The 13,122-nt window shown below is 41.8% G+C and overlaps 1 protein-coding gene across 3 annotated transcripts in view; it reads left to right on the forward strand.

The window, feature by feature from the left end:
- LOC139757018 (probable tRNA (uracil-O(2)-)-methyltransferase) overlaps positions 1-13,122 on the forward strand; it is a 65,812-nt gene that overhangs the window by 49,098 nt on the left and 3,592 nt on the right. For all 3 annotated transcript variants that reach the window (XM_071676982.1, XM_071676981.1, XM_071676983.1), the window contains exons 7-8: positions 7,540-8,151; positions 10,206-10,391. In XM_071676982.1, the coding sequence (XP_071533083.1) occupies positions 7,540-8,151; positions 10,206-10,391 (798 nt within the window). The remainder of the gene's footprint in view (positions 1-7,539; positions 8,152-10,205; positions 10,392-13,122) is intronic.

The following is a 13,122-nucleotide window of genomic DNA, read 5'->3' on the forward strand; positions in this document are numbered from 1 at the left end:
ATATGTGTCGGAGGTGGAGGGAACGAGGAGAAGTGGGAGACCAAATTGGAGGTGGAAAGATGGAGTGAAAAAGATTTTATGTGATCGGGGCCTGAACATGCAGGAGGGTGAAAGGAGGGCAAGGAATAGAGTGAATTGGATCGATGTGGTATACCGGGGTTGACGTGCTGTTAGTGGATTGAATCAGGGCATGTGAAGCATCTGGGGTAAACCATGGAAAGCTGTGTAGGTATGTATATTTGCATGTGTGGGCGTATGTATATACATGTGTATGGGGGTGGGTTGGGCCATTTCTTTCGTCTGTTTCCTTTGCGCTACCTCGCAAACGCGGGAGACAGCAAAAAAAAAAAAAAATGAATATGTATATATATATATATATATATATATATATATATATATATATATATATATATATATATATATATATATATATATATATCCCTGGGGATAGGGGATGAAGAATACTTCCCACGTATTCCCTGCGTGTCGTAGAAGGCGACTAAAAGGGGAGGGAGCAGGAGGCTGGAAATCCTCCCCTCTCGTTTTTTTTTTTCTTTTTTTTAATTTTCCAAAAGAAGGAACAGAGGGGGGCCAGGTGAGGATATTCCACAAAGGCCCAGTCCTCTGTTCTTAACGCTACCTCGCTAATGCGGGAAATGGCGGATAGTTTAAAAGAAAAAAGAAAAAAATATATATATATATATATATATATATATATATATATATATATATATATATATATATATATATATATATATATATATATATATCATATGCCTTCTCCAGGCATATGATAGAGTTGATAGAGATGCTCTGTGGAAGGTATTAAGAATATATGGTGTGGGAGGAAAGTTGTTAGAAGCAGTGAAAAGTTTTTATCGAGGATGTAAGGCATGTGTGCGTGTAGGAAGAGAGGAAAGTGATTGGTTCTCAGTGAATGTAGGTTTGCGGCAGGGGTGTGTGATGTCTCCATGGTTGTTTAATTTGTTTATGGATGGGGTTGTTAGGGAGGTAAATGCAAGAGTTTTGGAAAGAGGGGCAAGTATGAAGTCTGTTGGGGATGAGAGAGCTTGGGAAGTGAGTCAGTTGTTGTTTGCTGATGATACAGCGCTGGTGGCTGATTCATGTGAGAAACTGCAGAAGCTGGTGACTGAGTTTGGAAAAGTGTGTGGAAGAAGAAAGTTAAGAGTAAATGTGAATAAGAGCAAGGTTATTAGGTACAGTAGGGTTGAGGGTCAAGTCAATTGGGAGATGAGTTTGAATGGAGAAAAACTGGAGGAAGTGAAGTGTTTTAGATATCTGGGAGTGGATCTGGCAGCGGATGGAACCATGGAAGCGGAAGTGGATCATAGGGTGGGGGAGGGGGCGAAAATCCTGGGGGCCTTGAAGAATGTGTGGAAGTCGAGAACATTATCTCGGAAAGCAAAAGTGGGTATGTTTGAAGGAATAGTGGTTCCAACAATGTTGTATGGTTGCGAGGCGTGGGCTATGGATAGAGTTGTGCGCAGGAGGATGGATGTGCTGGAAATGAGATGTTTGAGGACAATGTGTGGTGTGAGGTGGTTTGATCGAGTGAGTAACGTAAGGGTAAGAGAGATGTGTGGAAATAAAAAGAGCGTGGTTGAGAGAGCAGAAGAGGGTGTTTTGAAGTGGTTTGGGCACATGGAGAGGATGAGTGAGGAAAGATTGACCAAGAGGATATATGTGTCGGAGGTGGAGGGAACAAGGAGAAGAGGGAGACCAAATTGGAGGTGGAAAGATGGAGTGAAAAAGATTTTGTGTGATCGGGGCCTGAACATGCAGGAGGGTGAAAGGAGGGCAAGGAATAGAGTGAATTGGAGTGATGTGGTATACCGGGGTTGACGTGCTGTCAGTGGATTGAAGCAAGGCATGTGAAGTGTCTGGGGTAAACCATGGAAAGCTGTGTAGGTATGTATATTTGCGTGTGTGGACGTATGTATATACATGTGTATGGTTGGGCCATTTCTTTCGTCTGTTTCCTTGCGCTACCTCGCAAACGCGGGAGACAGCGACAAAGTATAATAAAAAAAAAAATAATAATATATATATATATATATATATATATATATATATATATATATATGGTGTGGGAGGCAAGTTGTTAGAAGCAGTGAAAAGTTTTTATCGAGGATGTAAGGCATGTGTACGTGTAGGAAGAGAAGAAAGTGATTGGTTCTCAGTGAATGTAGGTTTGCGGCAGGGGTGTGTGATGTCTCCATGGTTGTTTAATTTGTTTATGGATGGGGTTGTTAGGGAGGTGAATGCAAGAGTTTTGGAAAGAGGGGCAAGTATGAAGTCTGTTGGAGATGAGAGAGCTTGGGAAGTGAGTCAGTTGTTGTTCGCTGATGATACAGCGCTGGTGGCTGATTCATGTGAGAAACTGCAGAAGCTGGTGACTGAGTTTGGTAAAGTGTGTGAAAGAAGAAAGTTAAGAGTAAATGTGAATAAGAGCAAGGTTATTAGGTACAGTAGGGTTGAGGGTCAAGTCAATTGGGAGGTGAGTTTGAATGGAGAAAAACTGGAGGAAGTGAAGTGTTTTAGATATCTGGGAGTGGATCTGGCAGCGGATGGAACCATGGAAGCGGAAGTGGATCATAGGGTGGGGGAGGGGGCGAAAATTCTGGGAGCCTTGAAGAATGTGTGGAAAGCTGTGTAGGTATGTATATTTGCGTGTGTGGACGTATGTATATACATGTGTATGGGGGTGGGTTGGGCCATTTCTTTCGTCTGTTTCCTTGCGCTACCTCGCAAACGCGGGAGACAGCGACAAAGCAAAAAAAAAGAAAATATATATATATAATATATATATGTATATATATATATATTTTTTTTTTTCTTATACTTTGTCGCTGTCTCCCGCGTTTGCGAGGTAGCACAAGGAAACAGACGAAAGAAATGGCCCAACCCCCCCCCATACACATGTATATACATACGTCCACACACGCAAATATACATACCTACACAGCTTTCCATGGTTTACCCCAGACGCTTCACATGCCTTGATTCAATCCACTGACAGCACGTCAACCCCGGTATACCACATCGCTCCAATTCACTCTATTCCTTGCCCTCCTTTCACCCTCCTGCATGTTCAGGCCCCGATCACACAAAATCTTTTTCACTCCATCTTTCCACCTCCAATTTGGTCTCCCTCTTCTCCTTGCTCCCTCCACCTCCGACACATATATCCTCTTGGTCAATCTTTCCTCACTCATCCTTTCCACAGAGCATCTCTATCAACTCTATCATATGCCTTCTCCAGATCTATAAATGCTACATACAAATCCATTTGCTTTTCTAAGTATTTCTCACATACATTCTTCAAAGCAAACACCTGATCCACACATCCTCTACCACTTCTGAAACCACACTGCTCTTCCCCAATCTGATGCTCTGTACATGCCTTCACCCTCTCAATCAATACCCTCCCATATAATTTACCAGGAATACTCAACAAACTTATACCTCTGTAATTTGAGCACTCACTGTTATCCCCTTTACCTTTGTACAATGGCACTATGCACGCATTCCGCCAATCCTCAGGCACCTCACCATGAGTCATACATACATTAAATAACCTTACCAACCAGTCAACAATACAGTCACCCCCTTTTTTAATAAATTCCACTGCAAGTATATATATATATATATATATATATATATATATATATATTTATTATTTTATTATACTTTGTCGCTGTCTCCCGCGTTTGCGAGGTAGCGCAAGGAAACAGACGAAAGAAATGGCCCAACCCCCCCCCCATACACATGTATATACATACGTCCACACACGCAAATATACATACCTACACAGCTTTCCATGGTTTACCCCAGACGCTTCACATGCCCCGATTCAATCCACTGACAGCACGTCAACCCCGGTATACCACATCGCTCCAATTCACTCTATTCCTTGCCCTCCTTTCACCCTCCTGCATGTTCAGGCCCCGATCACACAAAATCCTTTTCACTCCATCCTTCCACCTCCAATTTGGTCTCCCTCTTCTCCTTGTTCCCTCCACCTCCGACACATATATCTTCTTGGTCAATCTCTCCTCACTCATCCTCTCCATGTGCCCAAACCACTTCAAAACACCCTCTTCTGCTCTCTCAACCACGCTCTTTTTATTACCACACATCTCTCTTACCCTTACGTTACTCACTCGATCAAACCACCTCACACCACACATTGTCCTCAAACATCTCATTTCCAGCACATCCATCCTCCTGCGCACAACTCTATCCATAGCCCACGCCTCGCAACCATACAACATTGTTGGAACCACTATTCCTTCAAACATACCCATTTTTGCTTTCCGAGATAATGTTCTCGACTTCCACACATTCTTCAAGGCCCCCAGGATTTTCGCCCCCTCCCCCACCCTATGATCCACTTCCGCTTCCATGGTTCCATCCGCTGCCAGATCCACTCCCAGATATCTAAAACACTTCACTTCCTCCAGTTTTTCTCCATTCAAACTCACCTCCCAATTGACTTGACCCTCAACCCTACTGTACCTAATAACCTGGCTCTTATTCACATTTACTCTTAACTTTCTTCTTCCACACACTTTTCCAAACTCAGTCACCAGCTTCTGCAGTTTCTCACATGAATCCGCCACCAGCGCTGTATCATCAGCGAACAACAACTGACTCACTTCCCAAGCTCTCTCATCCCCAACAGACTTCATACTTGCCCCTCTTTCCAAGACTCTTGCATTTACCTCCCTAACAACCCCATCCATAAACAAATTAAACAACCATGGAGACATCACACACCCCTGCCGCAAACCTACATTCACTGAGAACCAATCACTTTCCTCTCTTCCTACACGTACACATGCCTTACATCCTCGATAAAAACTTTTCACTGCTTCTAACAACTTGCCTCCCACACCATATATTCTTAATACCTTCCACAGAGCATCTCTATCAACTCTATCATATGCCTTCTCCAGATCCATAAATGCTACATACAAATCCATTTGCTTTTCTAAGTATTTCTCACATACATTCTTCAAAGCAAACACCTGATCCACACATCCTCTACCACTTCTGAAACCACACTGCTCTCATATATATATATATATATATATATATATATATATATATATATATATATATATATATTTAATTATTCATTTTTTTATTATAAGAGTTTTGGAAAGAGGGGCAAGTATGAAGTCTATTGGGGATGACAGAGCTTGGGAAGTGAGTCAGTTGTTCGCTGATGTTACAGCGCTGGTGGCTGATTCATGTGAGAAACTGCAGAAGCTGGTGACTGAGCTTGGTAAAGTGTGTGAAAGAAGAAAGTTAAGAGTAAATGTGAATAAGAGCAAGGTTATTGGGTACAGTGGGGTTGAGGGTCAAGTCAATTGGGAGGTAAGTTTGAATGGAGAAAAACTGGAGGAAGTAAAGTGTTTTAGATATCTGGGAGTGGATCTGGCAGCGGATGGAACCATGGAAGCGGAAGTGAATCATAGGGTGGGGGAGGGGGCGAAAATCCTGGGAGCCTTAAAGAATGTGTGGAAGTCGAGAACATTATCTCTAAAGCAAAAATGGCTCTGTTTGACGGAATAGTGGTTCCAACAATGTTGTATGGTTGCGAGGCGTGGGCTATCGATAGAGTTGTGCACAGGAGGGTGGATGCGCTGGAAATGAGATGTTTGAGGACAATGTGTGGTGTGAGGTGGTTTGATCGAGTAAGTAATGTAAGGGTAAGAGAGATGTGTGGAAATAAAAAGAGCGTGGTTGAGAGAGTGGAAGAGGGTGTTTTGTAATGGTTTGGGCACATGGAGAGAATGAGTGAGGAAAGATTGACAAAGAGGATATATGTGTCGGAGGTGGAGGGAACGAGGAGAAGTGGGAGACCAAATTGGAGGTGGAAAGGTGGAGTGAAAAAGATTTTGAGTGATCGGGGCCTGAACATGCAGGAGGGTGAAAGGCGGGCAAGGAATAGAGTGAATTGGATCGATGTGGTATACCGGGGTCGATGTGCTGTCAATGGATTGAATCAGGGCATATGAAGCGTTTGGGGTAAGCCATGGAAAGTTGTGTGGGGTCTGGATGTGGAAAGGGAGCTGTGGTTTCGGGCATTATTGCATGACAGCTAGAGACTGAGTGTGAACGAATGGGGCCTTTGTTGTCTTTTCCTAGCACTACCTCGCACACATGAGGTGGGAGGGGGATGTTATTCCATGTGTGGCGAGGTGGCGATGGGAATGAATAAAGGCAGACAGTGTGAATTGTGTGCATGTGTATATATGTATGTGTCTGTGTGTGTATATATATAAATGTGTGTACATTGAGATGTATAGGTATGTATATTTGCGTGTGTGGACGTGTATGTATATACATGTGTATGGGGGTGGGTTGGGCCATTTCTTTCGTCTGTTTCCTTGCGCTACCTCGCAAACGCGGGAGACAGCGACAAAGCAAAATAATAATAATAATAATATATATATGTGTGTGTATATGAGTGGATGGGTCGTTCTTTGTCTGTTTCCTGGTGCCACCTTGCTGATGTGGGAAATGGCGATTGAGTAAAATAAATAAATGAATATGTAGATATATATAGGCACATATGTATTTGGCATTTCCCGCAGTTAGTGAGGAAGTATAAGGAACATTACTGAACCTTTGAGGGAAAAATCCTCACTTGGCCCTCTTCTCTGTTCCTTCTTCTGAGAAAGTAAAACTGGAGGGGAGGATTTGTAGCTCCCCACTCCCACCACAATTAGCCACCATCTACAACATGCAGGGAATATGTGGGCAGTATTCTTTCTCTCCTACCCCAGGGTTAATATCCATACATATACATATATACACATGTACATATTCATACTTGCTCACCTTCATTCATTTCTGATGCCATCCTGCCCCTTAGGAAATGTCAGAAATGCATGAGGAAAAGAAAAAGATAACATATACAGTCTCTTCATCTCTTCCACACCTGATTGCCGGCCCCTGCATCACCACATGCTTTCATATCCATTCTTGAGCTGTCTTGTGTAATGCACTGAAACCACAGCTCCCTGTCCACAACTAGGTCCCATACATCTTTCCATGATTTACCCTGGACGTTTCACATACCCTGATTCACTTCATTTTCAGCGCATTGACTTTAGTATATCACAATGCTCCAATTGAATCTATCCTGTGCACGCCTTGTACCCTCCTGCATGTTCAGGACCCGATTGCTCAAAATCTTTTTTCACTCCATTCTTCATACTCCAACTGAAAGGGTGGGAGCAGGGGGCTGGAAATCCTCCCCTCTTGTTTTACTTTTCCAAAAGAAGGAACAGAGAAGGGGGCAAGTGAAGATTTTTCCCTCTAAGGCTCAGTCAGTTCATTTATCACATTAACACACTAAGGATATGTATAAGTGGAACTGGGAATAGAATTAAGATGATACAGTGTGACATATTGTTGATATTTTAGTTTTTATGTATTTAAATGTGTAATATGGATTTTTTCATTTTCAAATGTTTTTATTGAAAATTTTTCACTTATTTTTAGGAAGGAGTCATTGAACCATCTGACAAAAATCTGTTTCCTGAATATGATTGGCTGATTGGAAATCACTCGGATGAATTAACTCCTTGGCTTCCAGTAATAGCTGCTAAGTCAAAATTTACAACCCGCTTCTTTGTCATTCCTTGTTGTGCCCATGACTTTGATTGCAAGTATCGAAGAAAGTGTGCAGGAAGAAGCCAGTACTCAGAGTACTTAGAATACATAAAAGAAGTGGGCACTGTTTGTGGCTTTGAAGTGTGGCAAGACAAGCTGAGGATTCCCTCAACCAAAAGAGTTTGTTTGGTTGGTCAGGAGAGGACATACAGAGAATCAGAGTCCCCTCAGATTTTTCTAAAGATTGATGAATTTGTGAGAGCAAGAACTAACACCATCACTAAAGCTCAAAAAAATCAGGAAAATGATACTAATTGGGAAAATCACAAAGTTAAGAAAATTAGAATTGAGAATTTTGAGGATGCTCTGTGGACAGAAAACTTTAAGGCTCGGGAAGCTGTGCAACCAGTGCGTAACTGTACACAATTGGAGAATAGCATTAGAGAAGATCTGGTGTCTGCAGTGGGAAAAATGCTCATGGAGAATAATCATTTAGTTGAGGTAGTATTTTTTTTGTTGTAATGAGTAATATTTTTAAAGAAAGTAATAATTATCAGTGTTTAGTCTGAGAAAATGAGAAAATGTTAATCATGACTTTTTCATGAAAGAAGTTCTATAGTAGTTAGAAAGAAATCTTGAAAAATCATTACCCATAAATGATCTTTAACATTCGTAGCATAGTGGCCCTCCTAGCATCTCTTCTGAGAAGAAAGTGTATTGCTTATTTCTGCCCATAATTACATTCTTTTAGCAGTTGGTGTTTGGTTCTTTATATCAGCTCTTTCCATTATGACATCTCTTGCTTATTTCTCTCTGAATACTTTAGCCTTAGCTCCTTAGCCAAAAGTATACTTCAGATGAATTTCTGTAAACATTTTGGGTCTTTTCAAAAGTAATCTGCTGCTTCTTCCCTATTTTCTTATACTCAATCCTTCTCCATTCATACCTTCCAAATGATGATTAAATGTGCTGTTTATATCTCTTCCATAGTACATCCCTGCAATCTGTTGCCTTTTGACTCCTTTCATTGAACCATATCTCTTTTTTTGATATTCTCTGCTTGCAGTTCTGACTTCTTTATTGTAGATATCATTGAAAAACGGTCTCTACATGAGCTGGATAGAAGGACAGAGTGGAAGAGGCTTCGAGTTATATGGGTCTGAACATTTAAGAGGAGGGTGAGAGGTGTGCAGGGTAGGAGTGAATTAAAATGACATGGTAAACACCTCCCACCCTCCTACATGTTTAAGCCTGTAACTTGAAGCCTGTTCTGCTCCATCCTTCTATCACTTTCCCAGATATTTACTACTATGCTTAACTGCCGCGTCCTGTGTCTGGGATGTAGTGCAAAGAAATAGACGAGGAATGGCCCAACCCTCCCACGTACACATGTATATACATAAAGGCCCACACATGCACATATACATATATACACATGTACATATCCATACTTGCTGCCTTCATCCATTCTCGTCACCACCCCGCCACACACATAATAGCATTTGTCCCTCCCACCCCCAGTGAGGCAGTGCCAGGAACAGACGAAAAAGGTTGCATTCATTCTCACTCAGTCTCTAGCTGTTATGTGTAATGCACCAAAACCACAGCTCCCTTACCATGTCCAGGCCCCACAGACCTTTCCATGGTTTACCCCAGATGCTTCACATGCCCTGATTCAATCCATTGACAGTACTTCCACCCCTGTATGCCACATTGTTCCAATTCACTTTATTCCTTGCACGCCTTTCACCCTCTTGTATGTTCAGGCCCTGATCGCTAAATATCTTTTTCACTTCATCCTTCCACCTCCAGTTTGGTCTTCCACTTCTCCTTCCCTCCACTTCGGACACATATATCCTCTTTGTCGATCTTTGCCCACTCATTCTCTCCATGCGTCCAAATCATTTCAACACACCCTCTTCTGCTTTCTCAACCACACTCTCTTTATAACCACACATCTCTCTTACCCTTTCATTACTTACTTGATCAAACCATCTCACACCACATATTGTCCTCAAACATTTCATTCCCAGATACAGATATTACAAATAACACATCTATGAGTGGTGGAAAAAGTTTGTAAGTACATGCACCCTCAAAGCCTTGTCCATCTCTAATCTTACGCATATTTCACACTTCTCTCGCACATGCCATCACTGCTTCCCTTAAGACCTTCAGTTCCTCACCCACTACCCTAGCTTCATCTACTCTCACTTCTTGCCTTTGTACAATCAGTTTTTCGTGGTCTTTCTTCACACAGGCCTTTTTCATTATCATGTCTTCTTTTCTGAAAATCTTTACTTGTCTCCACCAGGTAATGATCAGACATCCCACCATCTGTCCTTTCTCAGTATATTCACAGCAAAGTTTCTTTTGCATACCCATCAATCATTATGCAATCTAATAATACCTGCAGGCCATCTTCCTACTCACCCATGTATACTTGCCCATGTCCCTCTTTTTGAACCAGGTGTGTATTCCCATGAAGTAATTTTATTTTCAGAATTTTAGAATGAGTACATCGACTTTACATCCCTAATTGTCTTAAACCACAGGTTGAGATAGGCAAGAATGTCTTTGTGCCATGGGACCGTGGAGGTAGCATGACTCTGAATGGTATAGCTAAACGTATGGAACCCCAAAAACTCTCTGCTTTAAAGAAGTCCTGTGGAGGGTTACAAACATTATTGAAGAACCACAGACATATATTCAGCATTCTTCATGGGGAAGTTACCTTTCAAGTAAGATATTAATGAAAATATTTATTCATTTTTATCCATGAATTCAGTTTATATTTCAACATTTAATCTTACTTGTATATGTTCTTGATGATATATATATGTATTTATGTATCTTCTACTACTTAAATCCTGCAGCACTTGGGAAGGTGGCTACATCCTCCAGACAGGACCTTTGTTCTTAAAGTGTTGTGATATTGTGTGCATCTGTGTCCAGAGAGTGTAGGGCAGTTGAGGAGTAAATATGTCGATGGACAGACAAATGTTTAAACACCATAGGTTGGATTCAAACCCTAGACAGAGTGTCTGGCTACCTTGGCCACATGGAGGTTAAAAGGTGCAGACACCAGAAAGTAAGTACATATATATACTTTCATCCCAGTCTGCTTTATATTTATTACCCACATACATGAGTAGTAAATGTTTGGTGTCTTTCTGATGGTAGTTGCGTTATGAGAATGAAGGATCGTGTGATATGATGAAATGGTGTTTGTAGTGTTGTAGGGCTGGATGATATCTAGAGTTTAGTTGGGAGAGTGTGACTTGTGTTTTTGTTGGGATTATGTCTCTGATGCATGTATACCTGATGGGTTGGAGTTTAAGACTGAGTTAGGAGGTCATTTGTTTAGTGTTTACCAGGATATTTCAGTTTGTATATGTTTTGTCAGAATTGTAATCGTTAGGTGTTGGGGAAATCTCTGAGTAGAGGTTGCTGAATTGTGGTGTTGCAGAATCTCTGAGTAGAGGTTGCTGAAGTGTGAGGCAGGGGTAAGTTTTTTGTTTCTACTTGGGGGTTTATAGATAGCTACAGGATGGCTTGGGTGGGGGATGCCTTGCATAGAATTGAGTGCTTAGCATGTTGAAATGGGACATGTATTGAGAGCATCTGTTTCTATATGAAGGTATTGAGTGGTTTAGATACTAGGCTGTCTATCTGTCTATATCTCTGACGTCTGTTCCATTCCGGAACTCCCTCAATGGGGTGGCCACAGCAATAGAGTCTCCATATCAAGCGAACTCCAGCAGCCACTGATTATTCTGAATGCACTGTTTTGTGTGGTATATTTACTTTTGAGAGGGTGGAAGACCAGGCAGGTGAGGCCAAGAGGAGTGGATGAGTTGTTTGTAGAGGATGTTGAGGAATTCTTTTTTATTTTCATACATCTTGTTTATGGATTGGGTGTTAAAGGAGTTAAATGCGAGAGTCTTGGAGAGAGGGGCAAGTATGCAGTCTATGGGGGATGAGAGGGCCTGGGAAGTGAGTCAGTTGTTGTTTGCTGATGATACAGCACTGGTGGTATATTCAGGTGAGAAACTACAAAAGCTGGTTACTGCATTTGGAAGAGTGTAAGAAAGGAGAAAGTTGAGAGGGAATGTGAATAAATGCAAGGTTATTAGGTTCAGCAGGGTTGAGGGACAAGTTAGCTGGGCTACAACTTTAAATGGAGAAAAATTGGAAGAAGTGGTGTTTTTGATGTCAGGAAGTGGACATAGCAGTGAACGTAACCCCATGGAAACAGGAATGAGTCATAGGGTGCGATAAGAGGCGAATGGTTCTGGGAGTATCAAAGAATGTATGGAAATAGAGAACTTTATTTGGGAGGGCAAAAAATGGGTATGTATGAAAGATTTGTGGTCACAACAATATTTCATGGATTTGAGGCTTAGGCTATGGATAGGGTTGTGTGAAGGAGATTGGATGTGATGGAAATGAAATGTTTGAGGATGATATGTGGTGTGAGGTGGCTTGATCTCATTTCCAACACATCCACCCTCCTCTGAACAACTCTATCTATAGCCCACGCCTCGCAACCATATTACATTGTTGGAACCACTATTCCTTCAAACATACCCATTTATTCTCCCAAAAATTTGATGATACTCTCTCACTCCAACTCTCATTTGCCCTCTATTTCATCTCTTCCACCTTTCTCTTAACCTCCTGCCTCTTTCTTTTATACATCTCCCAGTCATTTGCACAATATCCCTGCAAAAATCGTCCAAATGCCTCTCTCTTCTCTTTCACTAATAATCTTACTTCATACCACCACTCACTACCTTTTCTAATCTGCCCACCTCCTACGCTTCTCATGCCACTAGCATCTTTTGCGCAATCCATCACTGCTTCCCTAAATACATCCCATTCCTACCCCACTCCCCTTATGTCTTTTGCTCTCACCTTTTCCCATTCTGCACTCAGTCTCTCATGGTACATCCTCATACAAGTCTCTACTTCCACACATTTTTCAATGCTCCAGAACTTTCACCCCCTCCCCCACCCTATGATTCACTTTCACTTCCATGGTTCCACCCGCTGCCAAATCCACTCCCAGATAGCTAAAACACTTAACTTCCTCCAGTTTTTCTCCATTCAAACTTACCTCCCAGTTGACTTGTCCCTCAACCCTACTGTACCTAATAACTTAGCTCTTATTCACATTTACTCAGCTTTCTTCTTTCACACAGTTTACCAAACTCTGTCACCAGCTTCTGCAGTTTCTCACCTGAATCAGCCACCAGCGCTGTATCATCAGTGAACAACAACTGACCCACTTCCCAAGCTCTCTCATCCACAATAGACTGCATACTTGCCCCTCTCTCCAAAACTCTTGCATTCACCTCCCTAACAACCCCATCAATAAATAAATTAAACAACCATGGAGACATCACGCACCCCTGCCACAAACCAACATTCACTGAGAACTAATCACTTCCCTCACTTCCTACGCATATA

Source organism: Panulirus ornatus, chromosome 24 (assembly GCF_036320965.1).
Source record: "Panulirus ornatus isolate Po-2019 chromosome 24, ASM3632096v1, whole genome shotgun sequence".
Lineage (NCBI taxonomy): Eukaryota > Metazoa > Arthropoda > Malacostraca > Decapoda > Palinuridae > Panulirus > Panulirus ornatus.